At 55.0% G+C, this 22862-nt stretch overlaps 11 protein-coding genes across 11 annotated transcripts; 4 read left to right on the top strand and 7 right to left on the bottom strand.

Moving 5' to 3' along the window:
• Positions 1 to 76: 76 nt before the first annotated feature.
• Positions 77 to 455, top strand: ISF_04250 (Glutaredoxin-like protein; the record flags this gene model as incomplete). Its single annotated transcript, XM_018847856.1, has 2 exons — positions 77 to 271; positions 330 to 455. 2 exons carry the CDS (start codon positions 77 to 79, stop codon positions 453 to 455), a joined length of 321 nt encoding a protein of 106 aa, XP_018704812.1.
• Positions 456 to 510: 55 nt separating this feature from the next.
• ISF_04249 (Pyruvate/Phosphoenolpyruvate kinase) lies at positions 511 to 1588 on the bottom strand (the record flags this gene model as incomplete). The annotated part of the gene is made up of 5 exons (XM_018847855.1): positions 511 to 776; positions 865 to 1132; positions 1187 to 1212; positions 1268 to 1360; positions 1435 to 1588. 5 exons carry the CDS (start codon positions 1586 to 1588, stop codon positions 511 to 513), a joined length of 807 nt encoding a protein of 268 aa, XP_018704811.1.
• An 802-nt stretch (positions 1589 to 2390) lies between these two features.
• On the bottom strand, positions 2391 to 2995 carry ISF_04248 (Nucleic acid-binding, OB-fold protein; the record flags this gene model as incomplete). Its single annotated transcript, XM_018847854.1, has 3 exons — positions 2391 to 2406; positions 2460 to 2629; positions 2684 to 2995. The coding sequence occupies 3 exons, from the start codon at positions 2993 to 2995 to the stop codon at positions 2391 to 2393; spliced, it is 498 nt and encodes a 165-aa protein (XP_018704810.1).
• Positions 2996 to 4497: 1502 nt separating this feature from the next.
• On the top strand, positions 4498 to 5218 carry ISF_04247 (DUF962 domain-containing protein; the record flags this gene model as incomplete). Its single annotated transcript, XM_018847853.1, has 3 exons — positions 4498 to 4530; positions 4607 to 4690; positions 4763 to 5218. 3 exons carry the CDS (start codon positions 4498 to 4500, stop codon positions 5216 to 5218), a joined length of 573 nt encoding a protein of 190 aa, XP_018704809.1.
• Positions 5219 to 6149: 931 nt separating this feature from the next.
• Positions 6150 to 6674, bottom strand: ISF_04246 (hypothetical protein; the record flags this gene model as incomplete). Its single annotated transcript, XM_018847852.1, has 2 exons — positions 6150 to 6581; positions 6663 to 6674. 2 exons carry the CDS (start codon positions 6672 to 6674, stop codon positions 6150 to 6152), a joined length of 444 nt encoding a protein of 147 aa, XP_018704808.1.
• Positions 6675 to 6943: 269 nt separating this feature from the next.
• On the bottom strand, positions 6944 to 7565 carry ISF_04245 (isochorismatase hydrolase; the record flags this gene model as incomplete). Its single annotated transcript, XM_018847851.1, has 2 exons — positions 6944 to 7206; positions 7265 to 7565. 2 exons carry the CDS (start codon positions 7563 to 7565, stop codon positions 6944 to 6946), a joined length of 564 nt encoding a protein of 187 aa, XP_018704807.1.
• Positions 7566 to 9535: 1970 nt separating this feature from the next.
• Positions 9536 to 11726, top strand: ISF_04244 (glycosyl hydrolase; the record flags this gene model as incomplete). Its single annotated transcript, XM_018847850.1, has 4 exons — positions 9536 to 9678; positions 9741 to 10063; positions 10116 to 10559; positions 10609 to 11726. 4 exons carry the CDS (start codon positions 9536 to 9538, stop codon positions 11724 to 11726), a joined length of 2028 nt encoding a protein of 675 aa, XP_018704806.1.
• Positions 11727 to 12200: 474 nt separating this feature from the next.
• Positions 12201 to 14722, bottom strand: ISF_04243 (MFS nicotinic acid transporter Tna1; the record flags this gene model as incomplete). Its single annotated transcript, XM_018847849.1, has 8 exons — positions 12201 to 12570; positions 12795 to 13018; positions 13092 to 13263; positions 13330 to 13541; positions 13593 to 14012; positions 14094 to 14380; positions 14450 to 14507; positions 14576 to 14722. 8 exons carry the CDS (start codon positions 14720 to 14722, stop codon positions 12201 to 12203), a joined length of 1890 nt encoding a protein of 629 aa, XP_018704805.1.
• A 726-nt stretch (positions 14723 to 15448) lies between these two features.
• ISF_04242 (hypothetical protein) lies at positions 15449 to 17254 on the bottom strand (the record flags this gene model as incomplete). Its single annotated transcript, XM_018847848.1, has 1 exon — positions 15449 to 17254. One exon carries the CDS (start codon positions 17252 to 17254, stop codon positions 15449 to 15451), a length of 1806 nt encoding a protein of 601 aa, XP_018704804.1.
• Positions 17255 to 19383: 2129 nt separating this feature from the next.
• On the top strand, positions 19384 to 21247 carry ISF_04241 (hypothetical protein; the record flags this gene model as incomplete). Its single annotated transcript, XM_018847847.1, has 3 exons — positions 19384 to 20037; positions 20093 to 20393; positions 20457 to 21247. The coding sequence occupies 3 exons, from the start codon at positions 19384 to 19386 to the stop codon at positions 21245 to 21247; spliced, it is 1746 nt and encodes a 581-aa protein (XP_018704803.1).
• A 313-nt stretch (positions 21248 to 21560) lies between these two features.
• ISF_04240 (RNP domain protein) lies at positions 21561 to 22691 on the bottom strand (the record flags this gene model as incomplete). The annotated part of the gene is made up of 1 exon (XM_018847846.1): positions 21561 to 22691. The coding sequence occupies one exon, from the start codon at positions 22689 to 22691 to the stop codon at positions 21561 to 21563; it is 1131 nt and encodes a 376-aa protein (XP_018704802.1).
• Between the last annotated feature and the right edge of the window lie 171 nt (positions 22692 to 22862).

Raw genomic sequence — 22862 nt, 5'->3', positions numbered from 1 at the left:
GGGACCTAAACTGCCCCCTGATGCCAGCCAGTAAACATGACCTTTTCCCTTCAACAACACATCTTCATCAGCAGCTATGTTTGCTACACGCTCCCTCTTCCACGCTTGCAGAATCACCCTTTTTAGCCGGGACAACTGCGGTCTTTGTACACAAGCCAAGGGCGTCCTGTCCAACGTTTGGGACAAGCGGCCGTTTGCCTACAAAGAGGTCAATCTTGCACTGCCTGAATCCGAGGCCTGGCGCAATCTGTATGATTTCGATATCCCCGTGGTACGTAATTTTTTATTTCTGGCACTATCGAGAGTTGTCTGTCTAACTGGCTACGCAGATTCACATTGCCAAGGCGGATGCACCCGACGAGCAGCCCGGCAAGGCGGACAAGGTGCCGAAGCTGATGCACCGATTCACAGTCGAGCAGGTGGAGGAAAAGATGGACTTGGTCGGAAGGAACTAATCCCAGTCATCTCTCCATCTTGTCAAATTATCATATCCCAGCGTCGTCCAAGAGCTTAGTATGACACGCCCCTTTCGGGCTTGGCCTGCGACCACGCGACACTCAGCTCCTCCTTGACCAGCGTCTCCAGCGACGTGTAATCGGTCGCCACGTTGATCATGTCGAACCCCTGGGCCGCGCTGGCCTGCGCCTGCGCGCCGTTAGCGCAGTACATGCCGCACTTCTTGCCAGCCTTGTGCGCGGCGGCCAAGATCCTGGCAATGGCCGCCTTGAGCGTATCTGAGACGACACCGTTGAGGATAGGGTGGCCAATGTTGTTTCCTATTCACCACGCGTCAGTGGGTGGCTGTTTTGGGTCACCGATACTTGGGAAACGTGACAAAGCCCCAAGACGGGAACAAGAACATACCCAGATCAAAGGGTCCGACAAACAGCACGTCGACCCCCGGGACGGCAGCAATCTCTTCAACCTCGTCGAGTGCCTCCTGCGTCTCGATCTGAACCATGGTCAGGATGGCGTCGTTGGCCTGCTGCAGGTACTCGGTGAAGGACGGGACGGGGCGGAAGCGCGACAGCGCAATGGGCGAGCCGAAGCCGCGCTTGCCGACGGGCGGGAACTTGGCGCTCTGTACGATTTCGCGGGCCTGCGCCGCCGAACGCAGCAGCGGCACGAGAATCTGCGCATCTCTGTCAGGTTTGCCACATTTTTTATTTTAATGCCAAGAACGTACTCCGTGAGCACCAGCATCCAAAGCACCTGTATATACCCAACGTTAGTCCGTGTGTCCTCGAGACAACATGCTGTCACGTACGCTTCACCATCCAGCCCTGCATGTCCGGTATTCTGACAATGGGGGATACGCCGAGCGCCGCAATCGCCGGCACCGCGTCGTGCATGGCCCTATCTGTATACGGGTATTAGCTTTGTCGTCTGAACACACCGTCCTCAATTCTTTCTGCCACACCGTTCCCCCCGTACCGTCCATGTTGCCGTGCTCGCAATCCACCATGACCCAGTCCACGCCAGAGCTCGCAAGGATGCGCGACACGTTGGCGCCCGGAATCATCTGCCACATGCCCATGGCCTGCTTGCCTTCGGCGAAGGCGGTGCGGAGACGGTTGGAGGCTTGCATGATGCTGCCGAGGTGCGTGCGTGTCAGTGTGCCTGTCGTAATAACTCCTTTCTGCTCGTCCTTTGAGGAGCAAATATTGGAAAATATGGATGGTGGTGGTGCGGCCTGCAGGATGCAGACAGTTGGTATATAATTGAGTTGGGGGGGATGTTGTAATGGAGGGCGCTAGCTTGGGGCGGGGGAAGGATGACCGAGCTTGCTTTGGATGGCCTTGCCCGCCAAGAGGCAAAGGGCTCAGAGATGGGGGACTAGTATTGGGTAGAGCTAATATGCAATTGGGCCGGAGTTGCAGAGAAGGGTATGACTACCTTGCTGGCCGACTCACCTCCGGCGCTGCGTACGCAGATCGGCCGGCGTCGGACCGGAGTGCTCAAACGTGGGGGCACACAGCTGTGGGGAGCGGGATAGAGGCCGCGAAGGCACCACCACCCCTCGCCTTGGTTTATGCATGCATCGGTGGCCGAATATAGGTGGGTAAGCGTGGATGAAGGAGTTATCCCGTTCAATGCCGCCTAGCACCGAGTATATGCGAAAGCATGCACTCTGGAACGCCCACTGCAGCTGAGACGTTTGAATTCTCTTAAACTATCCAGCATAATACATTGGTCTTTAGATAAAAAACACGCCTGGCCCATGTCTAATCATACGAACACGCCAAACGGTACGCCTGGGCCTTGTCTGGGCTGTTATGGCCCCTATGGCTCTGTGTTTGTCCCCGTCTTCGCCGAGGTATCTTGGGTTGTTGGTCGAAGCGATGCTTCGCCGCAATTCCCGTCATTCGCACTTCTCGTCATCTACTGGCTTAATCTTGGAGGCATCTACATATCGTTAGTATTCCGCTGCAATGGCGCAACAAAAAAAGTCATCTTACCCCAGGTAGTCTTCCTTGATGCTGCCAATCGCCCACATCTCGCCGACTTCGGTTCTCGTTCCGATAATCTTGACTCGTACATGTGTGCTGGGCTCGATGACGGTGTCTTCGTTATTTGTGAACTGGGGGGGCGTCGCGTTGGGATCCCATTTGATGTCGCTAGGAATCAACTAGAGGGTATGTCAGCAATAGTTCGCGCAAGCTTGAGACAGAATCCTCCATACGTGTGCCGACACAAAGAGTCGCAACGGACCCGCCTGGGCGAAGAAGCCCTGGGGGTTGATGGAGTAGACAACGGCATCGACAGTCTCGCCCTTGAATGGCCGCCAGACGACGGCGCGATAGCCGACCGTGAACTCAGCGAGGCCGTTGCTAGGCAGGATCTTGCCCTCGGAGATGTCAAAGGTGTCCATGATAGAGATGATGTAGTAGCTGCCAGCGCATGTGCCCTCAACGTCCTTGAGGAGCTTGCTCGTGACCAGGTCGTGCATGTTGCGACCAAAGTATGACGGATGCAGGGTGACCCTGCGCTCCATGTTTTTTAGAAAGAACATGATGGCGGTAAGGATATATGAGGCGCAAGTGAGGATGCGGTAAGAGAAGGGGTGGATGTGGGTGTAGGCGTATCGTCGCGCGCGCAAGCGAATGGGCGGTCGGATACCAGTTGAGAATCGAGCAAAAGGAGTGAATATTAGCGCGCTTAGAAGCCCTGTTAGTCGCGATCGGGCTGTTGCATCGGTCGTGCGCGTCGAGAAGCCAGGACAAATTCGATCCGGGAAGGTGGCGTCAAGAATTATTAATTATTTTGTCCCGGGGGTGACAGCGGGCAAAGGGGGCGCCAGGCAGGTGACACTCTCGAGTCGATGGCTGTGAAACAGGTCGCGAGGATTGCACTGCTGGCTTGCCCACCGGGATGAAAGCCGTTGGAGGCGCGCGGGTTGGGATAAAGTTGGATGAAGACGAAGCGCGCTGAGTCTGCCTGGCGAGACGTCGCGATGGGTCAAAATCGGACAAATGATGAGGTGGTCCGTGCGTTGAAGGTACATTACATCGGCGCCAGAGGACTACCTTATTATGGGTACATACGCAAACGTAGAAAAAAGCAGTGGGGAGTGGTACCACCGCTACCTTCGTATACAGCACACACAGCGCCTGCCAATATTGACTCGAAAGTTGCACAAATTGAGATGGAAGTTCCGTAAAAAAAAAAAAAATATACATCATCATGTAGAAATATACATACAGCGGAATGAAGGTTCTCCCTGATATTCCCAACACCGTTCTTCCCACCGAGCGATAGCCGTGGCACATCCGTCATCGTACAGGGTAAGATGCCTATCTCAATACGTATATTCGCCGTGGCAGGCAGCCAGTCAGCTGCTCGGGCGGGCACATGCGATCGATAGCAAGTCAAACAAACGCTTGCCAGCTGGCAGACAACATCCGGCCTTCCCTCGGAACCGGCCTCCTGCCGAGTTGTCGCCAGCGGCCTCATTTTCTTCTCCCCTTTCTCATCCCTTCTACCATTTCCCATCTCCTGTTGAACCGGAAACGCTTCGCTTCCATCCCACCTGCATCTGCTTCGTCCAGTCATCAATCTCTAGCTGCCCAGCGCCTGGTTCTTCCCACTAAAAAGATCCGCCCTTCGTTGGCTCGTGCTGCCACACGCGCCTGGAGTCAGCGCAAACTGCAGGCTCTGCAGCCCTGTCTCGAGCCACTCACGAACACGCCCTCCCCAGGGGCTTCACACAGCTGCTTCGGGGCTCACCCGGGTCACCCCCGGTTGACAACTGCTTCTAGACTTTTTGGGAGCTCAGGAAAAAAGGACTAAGAAAAGCTCTCTTCCATCCACACTCTTCATCATCGTCAACCCATCCATCGCCCATCGGTTCTGCGTCAAAGCATTCGTCTAGCCGCAGACGTACCGTCGTTATCTCCCCCGTACTCCCGCTACTCGGCTACTCGGTTCAGCCCTTTGATCCCCCAGCTCTGCTCTAGCTCGCGAACGCGCGCGAAGCTCGCGTGACCACCTGCCAAAATGTCGCTTGATCTTGAGAGACACCTCGTCTTTGTATGCGGCCATACCTCCCACCCTTCTATACCCCGTTGCCTTTCCCACACGCTGTCGCTGACTCTATATCCGGCAGTACGCTACTTATCACCACAATCCCGTCAACAAGGCCATTCATATGGTCTGTGTTCCTCTCATACTCACTTCTGCCTTTGCCGTCGTATGTCACCCCTGCCCAATTGGTGCAGCCCCCCACCAGCCAATCACGGTGTGCTTAACGTGTCAAATGTAGGCTACATATACTGGACCTCTGGTCGACTTGCCACCATGGCTGTCAGTCCCCAATCTGGACCTTAATCTCGGCACCATTATTGCACTCATCTATGCTGTCCTCTATCTATTGCTCGAGCCCGTCGCCGGCTTCATCCTCGCCGCGTTTTGCATTGGCAGCACTGCCTTTGCTCGTCACATGAGCTTGCAAAACCCGGAGCAGACTCTGCAGGTCGCTGCTGGCGTTCATGTTATGGCCTGGATTGCCCAGTTCATTGGCCACGGTGCTTTTGAGGGACGTGCCCCAGCTCTGCTCGACAGACTTATGCAGGCACTGTTCCTCGCGCCTATGTTTGTCTGGTTCGAGATTCTCTTTGTCCTGGGCTACCGCCCAGAGCTCCAGGCCCGCGTGGACAAGCAAGTAAACGCCGAGATTGCTAAGTTGAATGCTTCAACCAAGAATGGCAAGGCTCAATGAATATGCAGCCGATGAGCTCAACGTGAACTGCTTAGGATGATTCATCATCTTGCACCACACGCTGACGTTCGCCAACCTAACAGCACTCCGTAGTACGCTTACTACCCTGTGCTACACCAAACAATCTATGGGCGTTGCTGGTTGCACATTAATAGCCAAATCGGCGGATGCAAGCAACAATGCCCGATTTGAAGTTGGGCTTCACGGCCCACCCTTATACCCCTTCACCACACACCCTCTATTCATGTCACATCACATCCAGCGAGTTTATTATCCATCACAAGGAAAAGTTTTGGTCATAGTTACTGTTCTTGTATTTTAGGCCCACCGAGCAGGGAAGAACGCCGATGTAGATATGAAAGTGTCTCAATATGGTTCCTGTTAATCTATCGAAACAAAACACTACCGCTCCTATTCCACTTAACCCCTGGTGCATTTTGTTATCTGGACCAATGCAGCTAACCAAGCGTGAGCCGTGGAGAAGTGTTCTGGTTGCATTTGCTCTTTGTGCACGTCAGGAGCAATGTCATGGTGACAAAGCTTACCAATGATAATGCGTGACAGCTTCTCTCTGACCAGACAACGCCTCCAGTCGACGTGCCGTGACACAAGCGAAAGATTCCACGGAATCATTCGCTAGTTGGTTGGCTGACGCGCTTGATGCTAGAAACGTATACTATTTGTCTCTGCTTCGTGGCGTGTTTACCGTTCGGGGAGTTTCGGAGTCGCTGCCGTCGCTGTACGACTCGGTGCCATCGGAGCATGCCGGCCATGCGTACCTGGGCAGGGCATGCGTCCTGAATAGAGAATGCAAGTCCCTTTGCGCAGGCTGAAACTTCAAACTACTCCGAAAAGAAGGAAGCGTGCCGTTAGCAACGAAGGCAGTTTGAAAAAAAATGAAGGGCGAGGATACGCCTGGGGTTATGGTCACCTACCCTGGCCGGGAAGTGGGCGGCGGGATCTTGGACGGGCCATCGTCTATAAGATCTTCGGAACAGTCGCCGTGAAGGGCGCGAAGGAGCCTTTGCTGTCGCCTGAAGAGGCTGGGGATCCGCTGTATTAGGCACCAATGGCAGATGTGGCCGCGGTGCACGGAGACGCGCGGGACGTGGTCGCAGGGCAGGTCATCGGCTTGATTGGGACGCAGGAGGTTGCAGCAGCGTGTGAGGAGGCCGCGGAAGCCGAAGAGGTTACGACAGCGGAGGACGTTCATTTCCTCGTGCCCGCAGTCGTACTTGGTATTCTGGAAACACATGGTCACTGGTGGTACGAGGAGTTGGGTACGACTTTGGGGAATGTAGGCTGATTTATAACTCGAGCTGCGCTTCCGCTTCATATGCGAGGGAATATCCTTGGTAATGGACTGAGGCGTCCAAGTGTCATGACTTGGACTTTGAAAGCCATTGTCGAGGATATGGTCTTTGGGATGCAGGCGTGGACTTACAAAGGCTGGCATGATGGCGGTGTTTCTCACAAGCGAAGTTACAAAGAAAGGCAGCCTCGCCGCGAATCATCTTCATTCAAGATGAATTAGAGCCTTCACTCTAAGGGTTTCTTTGGAAGTTGGCTTTGGCTTTTCTGAACCGGCGGCGAGGGTGCAGCTCTTCGTAGTCACTTCCTTGAAGCAATGACGGAAACCATATGGCAAACGAAAAAAGAGCGCAATCACACTCGACACAGTAAAAATAAAAAGAGAAAATAGTCCTGAATCAGACAGGGTAAATATTAGTGCACCACACCGGCCGTTTGCCACTGCGACACTGCGTTCTCCCAAGGCACCAGCTTGGCCCCGCGGCCGACCAGCATCTCCTCAATCTCCCGCTCAATTTCCGCAGCCTTCTTTCCCTGGCCGTCGTGGTAGGTGGAATGCGCGCCCTTGCACGTCTCGCCGACGCAGTACTCGCTCTGCAAGCCAAACGCGACGATGTGGTCGACGCCGGCGTCCTTGAGCTTGTCTGCGAGGTCCGGGTTTGACTCGAATGTGTTTTCTGCTATTTCATCAGTTCTGAATCGTAAAGGGCCTGCGAGGGAGGAGGGAGAACGCACGAGTCGTCTTGGCGACGAGAATCTCGTCAGAAGCGCCATCGCGAGGGGGAAAGACGAGCTTCCACGGCTCGGTGTCGCGGACGAGCGTGCCGCCGCTCTCGGGGCTCTCCTCGTGCTGCACGAAGACGGTCAGCGCCGGTTTCTGGTCGCCGGCGGCGGCGGAGTGGCCGGCGAGGGCGCGGCTGGCGGCGAGGATGCGCTCGCCGGCGGCGCGGATCCGCGCGGCGCTGGGGACCTCGGTCTGCGGGTTCCCGGCGAGCTCGTTTTGGATGTCAATGACGAAGAGGGCAGTGCGAGGCATCTTGATTTGATGTTTGGAATTAAGTCTTTGAAAGATTAAAAGGTAATAAATGACGCGCTCATCAGGTGCGTGGTTGTCAACGTCTTGTTATATATTGGCGCCTGGGACCGGAGCTGAACATGCGGCCCCGCAGCACCAGACTGTGAAGTGTTTCCAGCAATTTGTGTGGATTAATTCACCTATTCTTACTACTTACGAATGGAAATGGTTTCGTGGCGTCAACTTACACGTAGCTCTTGGTCTTGTAAATGGAAGCTAATCTAGTTCTGGTGCGGCGCGGTGATTGCTTGGATTCGTTGCGGGGGCCTCACTTGCCGCAAATATCACTGGGACAAATTGACTTCAATGATAAGCGAAGGATTGATTAGATGGTCATGGTGAGTGATAAACGCGGTAGGTTTTTGAATTGCTGCCGCTTAATCTGGGCAAGTAGTCATCTGGACGCGAAAAGCGGGTAGACGCGTAGAGGAACAAACCCGCTGTGTGATGCAAGATGAAGGAGACGTTGTGTTGATGGCTGTTGAACTGCTCCTTTGTGGTAGGTGGGCACTAGATTAGTCGTGGTCGTATTGGGCTTGAAAAGATGAAGAAGAAAAAGAATAGAAGCAAGAAGAAAAGAGAGAATTGAGGAGCTTTCTGGATTTTGAAGTTCAGGATCCCTGCAAAGCGTCAGGGATCTGTTTACGGCCAGCCACGCGTTTGTAACGAATATTAATCAAGTCATTGCACTGTTCCCTGCCTGCGTTTGCCTGGCTTCAACAGCATTGATTTTGCTTAGAGAACAGTGAATCAAAATAGCGACAGCGCTGGCACTCGTGTCAAGGCAAGTCACAAACGGCACGCGAGTCCATCAAGCTGGCACTGGGACAATGCAGCGTCCGGTTTGGTCCAGAAACCAAGTCGGCTGACAAACTTTGCCTCTGAGGCAACAATAGGAGGAGACGAGTAGGACTAGAAAGCCGCCACGGAGCCGTCCCAAGGAAAACACGACCTGGAGTCTCACCAGGCGTCAGCGGGCAAGGTGCAGCCATCTTCGCGAACCCGTCGTCGTTGGCAGAGAACGCTGCGGGTGCGGCGCGCGCACCGACCGCCGTTGGAGGACCGGAATACCACGCGGCGCGAGATTGAAGCTCTCCGCGAAGAGCTGGACTTCATGGAGCGGACGGCGTACGCGCAAGCCATGTGCCTGCACTGGGTCATCAAGCGCGGGCGGTCGCGGGCGCTGCCGCGCGACCAGCCGTTCCGCTCCCGGTGCTTGGTGTCTCAGCTGCGCAACTTCGAGCGTTTCCGCATCTGCGTGGCATACCTTACCGCGAGGCTTGAGAGCTTGGACGTGCAGTCTCGGAGTTTTGAGGACATCGCGGAGAGCAGCCAGCAGCTCTTAGGTAGGGACCATGGGACGGCGCTGGCGGAGCTCCATTGGAGGGAAAACTAAGGGCGAGGAGCTGTCAGCACTGACTGGTGCTGAAAAAATGAAAAGGGGCTGCATTTACATTTGTAGAACTATATGGTATTTGGGTAAAGAAATTTCGAATAGCATCTGCCTTGTGGCTTTGGTTTGCTTTGGCTGATAGTTTTTGTTCTGATAGCTGGATCTTTCCGTGTGTGGTGCCCAGGTCCTCCATCCCGACTCCGGACAACGTAAAATACGACATTGTCATAGCTGTTGGTAAAAGCTGTAAGAGCCAAACGTAGAAGCTATAGAGATCTATCAGGAAAGCAGAAAACGGGACATTTTTGTTTCCGTTATTTGCCACCATCACGTAAGGAGTGAGTCGCAAACGCAAATGCTCAGCTGTTTGCAGCCCGCCACCGGCCACCTGGTACGCTGCAGCCCCTCCCCCGCACCTGGCTTCACTTTGCCATTACACAAACAAGGGTCCTTCCAGTAATTTCATCATTCATCTAGGACAAGTCTAATTCAATTGCTTCCTCTAATGCAACCAAAAATTGGACGATAAAAATACCCAATGGAGCCATCCTCCCACACATCCCACGCGGGCCGGTCCCGTCGTGAGCACACTGGCGGCTATCTTCCCATTGAAGACTACGGGGTGATCGGAAACATGCACACTTGCGCTTTAATTGGCATCGACGGGAGTGTCGATTTCATGTGCTGGAAAGTTTTCATTGAGTCCTCGTCGTTGCGAATCTATTTGCTGACCTGTGGCCCAGGCCCGACTTTGACTCGCCGTCCGTCTTCTGCCGCCTCTTAGACAAGAACAAGGGCGGCTACTTCAACATTTCGCCGCCGCCAGAGCTCGGGTGCACCACTAAACAGCAGTATCTCCCTTCGTCGTGTCTCTTGCAGACCCGATACATCCACGAAGATGGCGTTGCGGATGTCATTGACTTCTTCCCTCGCCCCAAGAGCACCAAAGTCATCTCCCGCAGCAGCAGTGACCAAGGGCTATTCCGTGAAGCCGCCAGCGTTCAGGCGGAGCTGAAGAAGTGGCTTGTCCGCCGTGTGGAATGCGTTCGCGGGTTTCTAACTATCGGTGCGCACTTGTTTACTGCACCAGCCGCATGTATGATCTAATGTTGCTGCAGATGTGGAAATATTCCCCGCGTTTGACTACGGTCAAGAGGCCCATGTCACCACCCTCTACCAAGATACGCAGGGCCCGGCAGCCGAAAAGAGCAAGGTAGCGACGTTTCATAGCAAGGATGTGAAGCTGCAGCTCGATGTTGTTGCCGAGAGTGCCAACGAAGAAAAACGCCCGAGTATCACCTTCATCAAACAGCGACGAGACGGAATGCTTGGCGAAGGTCTTGTCGCTCGTGTTGAAATTAGGGCGGGCGAGGCTCTGTCATTTGTACTCCGCAACGACATTGAAAATCATGTTGACGAAGTCATCACTACTGAGTTGCTGGACATGCAGCAGCACGATACTCTGGTATTTTGGCAGGACTTTGTTGCACAGTCTAAGTACAAGGGCCGGTGGGTGGAAGTGGTCTCCCGCAGCCTGATGATTCTCAAGATGCTTACTTATGGTAAGAAAATCCAGTCAAGTATATTCATTCTTTCGCTAACCGGAGCCAGAACCGACTGGTGCAATTGTTGCAGCGCCCACGTTCTCCGTGCCGGAGCATATTGGAGGCGAAAGAAACTGGGACTACCGCTACTGCTGGGTCCGCGACTCAAGCTTCACCATCTATATCCTTCTGCGTCTCGGCTTCAAGGCTGAAGCGGACGCCTACATGACTTTTATTATGGAGCGTCTTCAGAGCCGGCTCCCTGGCGATGCCCTTCCCATCATGTTTACGATTCGCGGCGAGACTGACATTCCCGAATTGACGCTGGATCATCTTGATGGGTACCGAGGTAGCCGACCCGTTCGCATTGGCAACGGCGCTGCATTCCATAAACAATTTGACATATATGGCGAGCTGATGGATGGTATTTATCTGTACAACAAATACGGGAAGCCTGTGCCTTGGGACCTCTGGGTTGCAGTACGAGAGCTGTTGGACTATGTCTTGACCATCAAGGATGAGCCGGACAATTCCATATGGGAGGTACGCAACCAGCGCCAACATTTTACATACTCCAAGGTCATGCTATGGGTAGCCTTCGACCGTGGCCTTCGCTTAGCGGAGAAGCGCTGCTTTCCGTGCCCCAATCGCGCCAAATGGATGGAAGCGAGAGATAGTCTCTGCGAAGAAATCATGACAAAGGGCTACAATAAGGAGCTGGGTTGCTTCGTCCAGAGCTACGAGAACAACACCATGCTCGATTCGTCAATACTAATTGCGCCACTCGTCTTCTTCATTTCGCCGTGCGACCCGCGTTTCATCAAGACCCTCGACAAGATCCTGCTCCCGCCCGAGCAGGGCGGCCTCACAAGCACCGGACTTGTGTACCGCTACGATGCTGAATTATCTGACGATGGAGTCGGAGGTCGTGAGGGTGCTTTTAGCATGTGTACGTTTTGGCTCGTCGAGGCCATGACACGCGCCAGCGTCTACGAGCCCAAGTACCGTAGCCTTGCCCTGAACTTGTTCCAGAATATGCTGAGCTTCTCGAACCACTTGTCGATGTTTTCGGAGGAGATTGCGCGGAGCGGCGAGCAGCTCGGTAATACGCCGCAGGCGTTTAGCCATCTCGCTCTCATCAGTGCCGCTTTTAATTTGGACAGGGCTGCGGGCTTTTGGAAGTAGTGATTCGGTTTCTCCTTGCTATAAGAAAATCTAGCTTACAATGACTTTACGTTGCAGATTGCTGATTTACAGCACTAGTTCGTTTGCTGCTGAGTTTCAGTGTTCGATATGCGAACGAGTGATCGATCGGCCGCATTTGCAAACGGCATGATATTAGTATATCCTGAACCTGAACTCGTTGGCTTTCTTTCCCTCGTCATTCAACTATCTACCAACTTCTCTCTTGGAGGCGTGAAATCTTCTTCTCAGCGCTCGTCAATCCGATTCAGCGAGCAACTACTGAGCAACACCTTGTTGAAACAGTTTCTCCCCATTGGCAACCTTGAAAAGCAAGCCTAGGGCGTTGGTCCAATACAATTAAGAGCCGTCCCCATACCTTGAAGCAGTCATGCCTGCCTCCGTAATCCCCAACCACGGAGACAGGACGGCCGAGGAGGCCACCGCGGCGCTCCATGCAGTGCACGCCAAGCACGACTAGATCCTGCGCATGCTGCGCACGGCCCACAGAGAAAGCGTCGAGGCCCTACGGGCCGTCGCGGACGCGGACATGCACGGCCGTTTCCGGCGCCTCTGTCCCACGGCCGAGGAGGAGATGGCGGAGCTGTTCGAGGTGATGGACGAGGGCGAATCAGGGATGGTGGCACACGGGCTGATGCTCTTGGCCTTGCTTGACGGGTCCGGGAACATGGTGAGGCGGTTACGCACGGTACATGCGCGACTGGGCGGACGAGATTGAACGTTACGAGCGGCGGGCGCCGGTATCTGGTGGATGACAGGGAGTGGGAGGGTGACCACGCGGATCGCCGGTGATGGGAGGGGTGGGAGGTAAGCCCGAGGATCGGGCCTGAGGTGGTAGATGCGAGCGGATGGGTTTGCATGCTGCCCTCGCAAGAACTGGATGGGTATTTTCGCGGGCGTCGGTCATTTGAGCATTTCGTTTTTCAACTTGGACAACATTGCTTCTTCTCCATGCCTTGATTATAACAGACAGCAAGATAAAGAACAGTTGGGCTGTGTTTTCTACAATAGCAAACGTGACGGTGCCCCATCCTCTATTAATACATGTACCGGAATGTGACCGCCCTGTCTCCCTGGGCGGCCAACTCCTCCACCGTGAGGAGGCGGTCGGCACCGTCGCGTATCCGCCTGTCGCGCGCGTGGTTGATGCGGCGGTACGACAGCACGAGCAGGACGGCGGCGACGGTGCCGACGCCGATGAAGCCGAGCTCGAGCGCGTGGCCCAGGATGAACCGGGGCTTGTCCTTTTTGCGGTAAAAGTTGGACGCCATGGCCTGTAAGGAGTTTAGTAAAAAGGAACAGTAAAAATGATGGGGGAATCAGATTGTGGCGGGTGGGCAAACTTACGCCGCCGAGGTTGCCGATGCCGATTTGAAGGGCCATGCCGACGCCCCGCTTGTAGCTGCCGGCGAGGTTGTTGGAGAGCCAGGCGATGACGCCGGGAAAGGCCGGATAGATGCAGCACGCCGCGACGAAGACGCCGCCGTAGACGACTTTTGGGTTATCCGACCCGATGCACCTATTTCTTGTCAGCGTGTCTTGTTCCTTGGGTCGTTTGGCCGGGTGTTGTCTGTGCGATTCTTACATGCCAAAGCCGGCGGCCATGACGCAGAGCAGCGAGATGATAAAGGGGCTTCGCACACCAGCTCTGTCGGAGAGGAACGCCCCGAACACGGCGAGGATGGATGCGGTAATATAGATTGGGACAGTCATGAGCTGGGCGGTGCTGTTGGTGTAGTTGAGGTCCTTGATGATGGTTGGTAAGAACAGGCTAATACCGTACAACGGGCACACAACCTAGATCAGTCAGTAACACAGCATGCTAATTTCACAGAATAGGAGACTTACACCCCAATACACGAAGATGTTGACGTAAATCTGCCAGTCGGTGAAGGCCTGCCACACGTACTTCCACTGAAACTCCTCCGACTGCGCGACTCTCGCGCCTGCCGAGTCGCTGGCTTCAGTGGCCACTTGGCCCTGGTAACGGAGCCGGTACACGACAAAAGCGCGCTCCTCCTCGGTCAGGAAGCCCGCGGTCTCTGGAAAGTCGTAGAGCAAAAAGTACGACAGTACGGCGACGAGGACAGTGACGAGCCCCTCGAGGATGAAGATCCAGCGCCAGCCCTCGAGGCCCCCGACGCCATGCATCTTGCTGATGGCGAACGCGAGCAGGCCGCTGAAGGCGCCGGCGACGGAGGCGGCGGAGAAGAACATGGCCTGGCGGAGCTGGATCTCGTGGCGGCAGTACCACATGGTGAGGTAGTACTAAGCGGGCCGGCCGGCGCCGGTGTCAGTCAGAGTGGGTCTCCGGGGAAGAAGAAGGCCGGGCAACTTTGGTGAACTTACGGCCACGCCGGGGAACAAGCCGGCCTCAGCAACGCCGAGAAAGATGCGGGTGGCTAGGAGGCCGCGGTAGCTACGGACGATACCCATAAGGGTCATCACGACGCCCCAGGCGACCATGATGGTGGGTAGCCAGCGGCTGGGGCGCAGGCGCTTGAGCATGAGGTTGCTGGGGACCTCGAAGGCGGCGTAGGTGAAGAAGAAGACGGTGAGGCACCAGTTGTACTGGTCCGGGGTGAGGCCGAGGTCGTCGGAGAGGCCCTCGATGTTAGCGTTGCCAATATTGCCGCCTGGAGATGTTCGGTTGTTAGTTTGTGCAAAAAAGCATTCAATGGCTATTGTAGGGGCAGTATGCGTACGGTCGAGGAAGGACAGCAGGTAGAGAAGCGCCAAGACGGGAACCAGCCGCATGTCCATCTGAGTGCCGCCAGGGAGTGTCAGTAAGATGCTCGTCGTCGCGTCTAGGTGATTCTTCGCGCACTCACCTTGCGCAGAATCTTCTTCTCGTCTAAGTGCGCAAACTCGGCAGGCAACCCCACTGCTGCCACGGGCGCCTTGTCGGCGGTGGCGTCCGGGACGCGCTCGACGTGCACCTCATTCTTCTCCGAGGGATCGGGCGTTGAGGAGCCCATTGTCCGGGAATCTTTGTTTATTGCCGCTTGGCGATGGAGGCGGATTCGGCACGGGGGAGGCGTAGGCGGCGTTCAGCCAAGGGATGACAAAAGAGATTATGGCGTCGCCGCGTGGCGGGCCGGGTGGCTTCTTTTAAACATCGTGGGGGAGGGGGGCGCGTCTGGCATGTATGTGTGCTCAGAAGTTCAGCCGCAAAGGCCCAGCCGGAATCGTTGGGAGTATGGCATTGAAACCCCGGAACAAGCTCGCAATTGAGGTTAGTTTTGGCTAGGACGCTTGGTGGTAGCGTTGGTGGGCAAGTAATCCCCACGAATGATCAAGCATTAAAAAGCGTTGGCGCAGGAGGAGAGGGAAAGTGTGGTGATAATGAGGGGCTGATCGCTGGAAGGGGTGGGTGGAGAGAATCGGCGAGGGTAGTAAAATACTTAGTGTACTTTGTATCCGATGTGGTTGGATGCATGTATGTACATACCACCAGGTTAGTCCAGAGCCATAAGACCGCTGTAAAGGGGACCCGCCCAGTTGGCTTTTTAGTCGTTTTATTAGTGGCCCCGACCAATCCCAAGAACGCGGGATAGCGGCCTTCACGCCGCTCTTACACAAGACTGATTGTACATACAAAGCCGAGTTTATTGAGCAACCAAACAATACAATCGAAACTCCCCAACACCGCCAAAGCCCTTAAAGTTCTACCTTCGTATACTTGTCATTGTGGGCGATTCCCCTTACTCCCACTCCATGACCTCACCTTCACCACAGAGATGGAATTCGCAGCCCACTTCTGCCTGTCTCAAATCCTGCTTTCTGGATGCCACCAACTTGTTGAGCATTCGAAAATACTGGGACATGGTAATGCGTTCGCTTGAAGTACCGCTCCCTTCATCTGGAGCCTCCATGTCCTTCATGTGTACGCCTGAAGTACCACTCCCTTCATTGGGAGCCTCCATGTCCTTCATGAGATGCTTGAGGAGCTGGTCGTCTCTTTCGCGGCCGCCGCGAATCTCCCTCGAAGCTGTGACTTTGGGAGAGAAGGGGTCGGGTAATGGCCCCAGCTCGCTCCAAGGGTATGCGTCTTCCATCTCCAGGGGCCGCTTTTGCTCGACAAACCGCCCCTGCCTTAGGTCGCTGTCAAGCTTGCGAAGCTCCTTAAGACCATCAATTGCAGTCTTGTCGTCAATGAACCCAAAGTAATACTGGCACATCCTGCCGCTCAAGTGTGCCGTGTGCATGACATGTCTCCCCGTGCAGTGCATACCAATCTTTGCGATGTTTTTCATCACCTTGTGGAATCGGCGCGACTCGGATGTGATGAGGAACTGACGCGCGCCGTGCCCTCCGACTTCGATGCGGGTGCTCGTGACAGAATCGTCAGAGTCGTGGTCAAGAGCCTCTTTACCATGGGCCATAGCACTCGTGCTCCCAACGTTGGCAGTCAGGCGCGATCTACTTGCTCGCTTGCCCTTGCCGCTCGCGTCTTGTTGCTCTTTCTCCCCCCCGGTGCTGATGGCGTCCTGAAGCTTCGCCTTGTTGTAGCTCTCGATATCCTGCTCTGTCGGTAGGGCAACAGCAAATGCGAGACCATTTCGGATTATGTCATCGAAGATATCAGCGACAAGAACAATTCCGAACTCATCACTCTCCTTCGTTGTGATGTGACCAATGAGATCCTTTCTTTCCTTTGATATGACCCACGATCCACCATCGCCGACAGAAGGAGGCGCCTCCTCGTCAGAGGGACTTGCTATGTAGTACTGGTGGACGCCAAGTATGCCGGGATCACCACAAACATAACCATCATGAAGCAACAATTCTCCGCTCTTGATGCCACCTGAGGTAGACATGAGACGCACCGGCTCCATAGAACGGTCGTCGGGCAAGGCCTGCCGAATATCGGAAATTAAATCGTTACCCAGCTGGTTCATCTTGAACCTTGAGAGCGGAATCAGAGCCCAATTGAAAAATGGGGTATCTTCAACGGGCGCGTGTATCCAGTTGGCCATGACAGCTTCGCCGAGAACCAAGGGACCCCGGAACTCCCAACGATTATCTCGATAGTATTCGCTGTCATTGACGATGATGTGAGCAGGGGCGGAAGCAAGATCTAAGTCTGAGTTGCTGCTTGCGGAGTCATCGTCACTATCATCGCCGTCCTCCTCTTCATCCGACACCGTCGGTTCAAACAACGGCTCACCGCTGTCCTTCTTTTCATCTGATGTCGTAAGCTCAAACAGCGACTCATATTTCAAGCATTCATACGCAGAGTGACCTAGGGTCAGCCCTTTCAGATCCCAGCTGCCATCCTCGTAGATCAGCTTAACAATTCCACCCAAGGTGGCGTTCTTCTGCTTTCCGTTGCCTTGAAATTGTATGGGTGTCCCACACAAGGTATTTCCAAATTCCGTCATGGTGGAGGCCTTGCCACTTGTCGTAGTTTTTTTCATCCCAGCGGATTGGTTTGACCCATCTTCGGTATCAATATTGCCTTTGGTGTACACCAAGGCACGGTCGTCCGTAACTGGGTAAGGCTGCATCGCATCGAGCCCTGTGGTGTCTTGCTGATGTTTGAAACTGGTGAAGGAAATGGTGGCTGCTGCAAGAGAGGGAACTTACAAACAGGATAAGGATATGCGCCCTTCGTTATCTCGCGGCAGATATCTGCTTCTTTGGTAAAAGGCTTGAACCTCTGGTCGTTTTCGTATTCTGAGCACCGTCTTTCGGGGGGATGAAGGATAAAATTCGAAATGTATCCCGCACAGCGTCGACTTTAAATCATCGGCCGCAACTGCAGTGTGAAACCTCATATCGTAACACCAAATGAAAGGAGGCCAGTGCCGCGCACGTTCTGGCACTATGCCCTTACAAGCTCATGATACACTCCTCCTCATTTCTGGTGTACACAATACGATGCTACGTTGCCAAGTATCGAGCAGCATATTTTCTGAGAATAAAGTACCCAAGAACATCGGCTTATCCCGGAGTCGAGCTCCGTAGTAGGGATTTGGGGCTGAGGTGTTGCATCAAGAGCTCCTCAGTAGAGAACACGATTGCCTTGGAACGACTGATGTGAGCTTCGTCGAGCTTATAAGGGAAGTATCGGACAGTCCTGGGTTTGGATAGGTAAGCGCCCTCGTGATGGTGGCCTCATCCTCTTACAGACTCCTTCGGTTGGGTACTGTTAATAAGGCTCGCTCCCTTCTTTCAGCCAGCATCGACCTCTTAAATTGCCGGATTATGTGACTGTGGAAGCTCTGCGATGACTGTAAGCGGTAAAGTGCGTGGAGTGACCACCTGTTCTTAGTAGAAGGTGTCAAATTTAGAGGCCTGATTTTGTCACTATCGCAAAGTGATAGCGTGGTATGTTCCAGAGATGCCCGTGCAGGAACTCTCCGCACTGTCGAACCATGATGAACTCGAATATCAGAATTGGAGGCATCTGATGAATGCAAACTAGATGTCTTTTGGTTGGTCGTTTTCAAGACTGTTCTTCGATCGAGAAACCGTTGTCTGGTGGGGAGAGGCGCCCGTTTCGCTTGGATCGCAGCTCCTCAAACAGCCCTGAAACGGACCTCCTTTGTCACTCCGAAGCACACAGCAGAGGGCTTTATTCACTGGCATCACCGGGGCAGGGCGTCATAAATCCAAGCAGGTACCCTGCGAGGGGATGGTCGTGGTGGATACGGGATGCGATGGCACGTCATAGCTTGTTCCCTGGAAGTTGGATGTTTTTACCGACGCCAGGGAGACACCGGTAGGTACGCTGAGCAACCAGTGTGAACAGCTCCCTTACTGCCCCCTTGAACACGCTTGGAAGCGTAGGTACGTCCCTACCTATGCAGATCTTCAAAGACGCACTTGTGACAGAGAATTGTCTTTCGCGAGACAGTCGGCAAAGGAAACTCCTTCTGATATTGCTCAGTAAGTCCCCTCCAGTTTTAGGTCAGACGATTGCATGCGAGATGGGCCGCCCTACTGCTGCACACTTGTACATATGTGCAACCGGAAACTCGCCTAGGAGGTGTCGGAAAGCACCCCTCATTCGACTACTGCTGACCGGTGTTTATTAGTAGAAACAGAACAGTCGAACGATACCTGAAAGACTAGTTACTGCCACCCACCTGAGTTTGATATGGCTTTATCTGAAGTTGTCATGCCCCCCTGGTTGCTTGCCTGAAAGCCCCTGAAAACTTACTGGTACCTGTCAGTCAGTAACCAATTGCGCGCCCCCCCAGCATGGTTCAGCGGCTAGCTCCAGCGTACCGTTCCACTAGAATGGTCACTGAAACCCACTGCCGCCTGCTGGAATCGTGGTTGTACCTGGCCAACGGGACTGGAACCTCCGGCACTTGACCCCGCTAAATACCCGCTAGAGCGGCGCTACAAGGTCTAATGCATCATGTACTTCTGCTCCACATTTCATCTCTGGTCTCTGCCAAGTCAATGGAAGGGCCAGACGTCCAAGGACAACATCCCAGTCCACCTCTCCCAATCTGCCCTCGCCGCACCTTGGTCGTCTTGCCTACCCAGTTTATCCACCGGCTTTGTTACCCGGGGGAAGGAAGGAGCCTAGAGGCAAGTCATCACGAGAGCAAAGGCGGGTAGCTGGCCCTCCTCGAACTGCCTCATCCCCCTCGGCCCCAGGACGACTGTAAGGTGCTTCACCATGCCCGCCAACCCTTCATCAACCCCGGGGGCCCCTGTGACCACGACCGGTCCCTCCTCCCAGCCCAGTCGACAGCAAGACCTCCGGCAATTGGCAACCTCGCCCGCGTCTTCGTCCGCATCCTCGTCGATTGCGTTTCCCGCGCTCCCGGGCACGTCCCAGCTACAACCCGCCTCTGCCGCCGCCCCTTCCGACGACAGCAACAGCTTCGAGATGGCACCAATCACAGGCCATCGACGGCGCAAGAGCAGCCTGATGAACCCCGTTGGCGGCCGCCTCGGCGACCGCACCTCCCCGCATAGCCTGCACACGCGCCGGAAGTCGGGGAGCTTCTCAGGCCAGAGTGGCCACCACGAGACCGTCGCCGCCGCACTGGCAGGCCCCGCCAGCCACGACAAGGACGACGCCTGGAGCCAGGACAGCTTCAGCGAAGGCGATTTGCACGACGACGAGGAGCTGGGCCTCACGACGCAGGATCGAGCGCGCAGGCAGAAGCAGCGCCGCAAGCTCACGCGCCTGGATCAGCGCATCGCTAGGGAAAAGAATCTGTCGATCGACGAGCAGAAGCAGGCCGATAAGAGCGTCATGCGACGTCTGATGATCAATGGAGGACTGATTCTTCTCTGGTACATCTTTTCGCTATCGATTTCACTGGTAAGCACCCGCTTTGTGTGACGGCAACGGCACCTGGAGACTGACGTCGGTGTAGTACAATAAATGGATGTTCGACAAGGACCAACTCAATTTTGCCTTTCCGCTCTTTACCACAGCCATGCACATGCTCGTGCAGTTCTCTCTCGCATCTCTCGTTCTATACTTTTTCCCATCATTTCGACCATACCACAAGCATACTTCCGATCTTGGACGATCACGTCACGAAGAGGAACCGAATTCATCCAAAATGTCAAAGCTGTACTACCTCACTAGAGTCGGCCCGTGTGGTGCTGCGACTAGCTTAGACATCGGACTCGGAAACATGTCACTCAAGTCCATTACACTCACTTTCTACAGTAAGCTTTTATCTGCCGTCTATCATTGACCGTTACACTCGTTACCTTACTAACGGCACACAGCCATGTGCAAATCTTCCTCCCTGGCTTTCGTCTTGATCTTCGCCTTCATCTTTCGTCTCGAAAAGCCGACATGGCGTCTGGTTGCCATCATTGCCACGATGACTGTCGGGGTTATCCTCATGGTTTCAGGCGAAGTCGAGTTCAAGCTCTCTGGGTTCCTGCTCGTCATTTCCGCCGCATTCTTTTCAGGCTTCCGTTGGGGCCTGACGCAGTTACTGCTTCTCCGCAACCCCGCGACATCGAACCCATTCTCTAGCATTTTTTTCCTATCTCCCATCATGTTCATTACACTCTTTGCCATGGCGATTCCTGTGGAAGGCTTTGGCGAGCTCTTTGAGGGTTTTAACCGCATCAGCGCAGAATTCGGTACCTTCATGACCCCCATCTTCCTGCTCTTCCCAGGTTGCATTGCATTTCTCATGATAGCATCAGAGTTTGCCTTGCTCCAACGAACATCTGTCGTTACACTCTCGATTGCGGGCATCTTCAAGGAAGTCGTCACCATCTCTGCAGCGTCCGTCATCTTCCACGACGAGCTGAGCATGGTCAACTTCATCGGCCTGCTCACAACGCTCGTGGCCATTGGCGCCTACAACTATGTCAAAATCTCCAAGATGCGCGCCGAGGCACAGCATGATGTGCACGGCCACGGCGAAAGCGACAAGATTTTCTCCAATACGGGTAGCGACATGGACAATGATGATACAATCGAAGAATCTACCGGACTGCTGCATCAAGGCGAGCCAAACGCAACGCTTCCTCCCGTTGCTGAGTATTCTCGAACAAAATAGCATCTTCTGCTTTGAATTTTCTTTGCTGTGTTTCAAAAAGCTGCAAATTTTTGCGGCTAACATCTAATGTATATTAGCATCTTACGGGCTTGCATTTGGTACGGCGTTTGGAGTTGCATATAATACGTGACATAGCTGGCATCATATACGCAGCATTTCGCGCGTTACAATATAAGAGCACAAGATACCCAAATTCAAATGGTATGTATTCTGTTGAAAAGCAACCTTGCCATGCGCCCTGTCGTGATTTTAGAGCTGTAGCACCCAACGCCTGAAACAATGTCCGGATCTATGTACACCAGTTTGAATGCAATCATCCCAGTAACCGCAGACCGTTCTTAGTCTTCTGGCCAGGCTTGATGACGCCGGCCGCCGACTTCGCCCCCAAGTTGGCCTCGTACCCCTGGTGGCCGTTGCCGTGGCCGCCCGACCCGCTCTTGTTTTTGTTCTTGTTGCCGCCCCGGTTCTTGTCCTTGACGTTGGTGACCTTGATCTCCGTGTTGGCCTTGCGGACCACGACGGGGCGGTTCTGGATGTACTTGTTGTTCATCTCCTTGGCGGCCTGGAAGAAGTCGTCCGCGTCGCTGAAGCTGACGAAGCCGTAGCCCTTGGACTTGCTGGTGCGCTTGTCGCGGATGACGCGCGCCTTCTGGACCGACGGCCAGCGCGCGAACGCCTTGAGCAGCGCGTCGTCGGTCGTCTCGCCGCCCAGGTTGCCGACGAACAGCCGCAGGTGCGCCGGGTCCCAGTCGACCAGCGTCTCGTCGGTCCACTTCTTGCCGCCGCCGTGGCGGACGACCGTCTTGTCCGGGTTGGCCGCCCGCGCGGCGGGGACCTCGGGGGCCCGGATGCCGGCGGCCGGCTCGATCGGGTTGCCCTTGGCGTCCGTGGCGTTGGGGTCGCGTGGCATGTAGGCGCTCTGCCACTGCGCGATCTGCGCGGCCATCTCGGCGTCGTACTGGCCGGCGGCGGCGGCACCGCCGGGGCCGCCAGCGGTCGCGGTTCCGGCGGTCGTGGCTGCAGTGGTGCCGGGCTGAGGGAAGGGGTTTCTAATCTGCGGCGCGGAGGCGGCGGCGGCGCCGTAAGCTTGTTGTTGTTGTTGTTGCTGCTGTTGTTGATGTTGTCCGTAGGCTTGCTGCCCGTAGCTCTGATGCGCGCCAGCTGTCTGCTGCGCCGCACCGTACGAGTACGACGGCGGCGCGCTCACGCCGGGGGCGGCGGCGGCGCCGTAGTGGGATGACGATGATGACCCGGCGCCATACTGGGGTTGCTGCGCGCCGGGGGCGGCTCGGTGAGGGTACGACGCGTAGGTTACCGGCGCCGCCGCTGTGGGCCGCTGGTTCTTCTGCACGCTCGAGGGCGTGAAGGCCGGCCTGAAGCCGCCTTTGCTGGGCGGTGGTCGCGCGGGGAGCGAGCTCGTGCCTGGAGGGGGAGGGTACGACATGATGAACAAGATGCCGGAAAAGGGGGGAGAGACGGTGGCTTTGCAGCGAGTGCAGGGACGTACCTTTGAGCTTCCCTAGCTCAAAGTCGGTATCTGGCAGATTGTGTGTCGCAGGTTCGGTGTTGAATCGTGGTGTTGATGGGAAAGTGAGTTTATGCGTTGCCTCGCCAC

The sequence above is a fragment of the Cordyceps fumosorosea genome (genome assembly GCF_001636725.1).
Source record: "Cordyceps fumosorosea ARSEF 2679 chromosome Unknown scaffold_9, whole genome shotgun sequence".
NCBI lineage: Eukaryota > Fungi > Ascomycota > Sordariomycetes > Hypocreales > Cordycipitaceae > Cordyceps > Cordyceps fumosorosea.
Note: the sequence above shows the minus strand (reverse complement) of the source record. Positions and strands in the feature narration are given on the sequence as shown.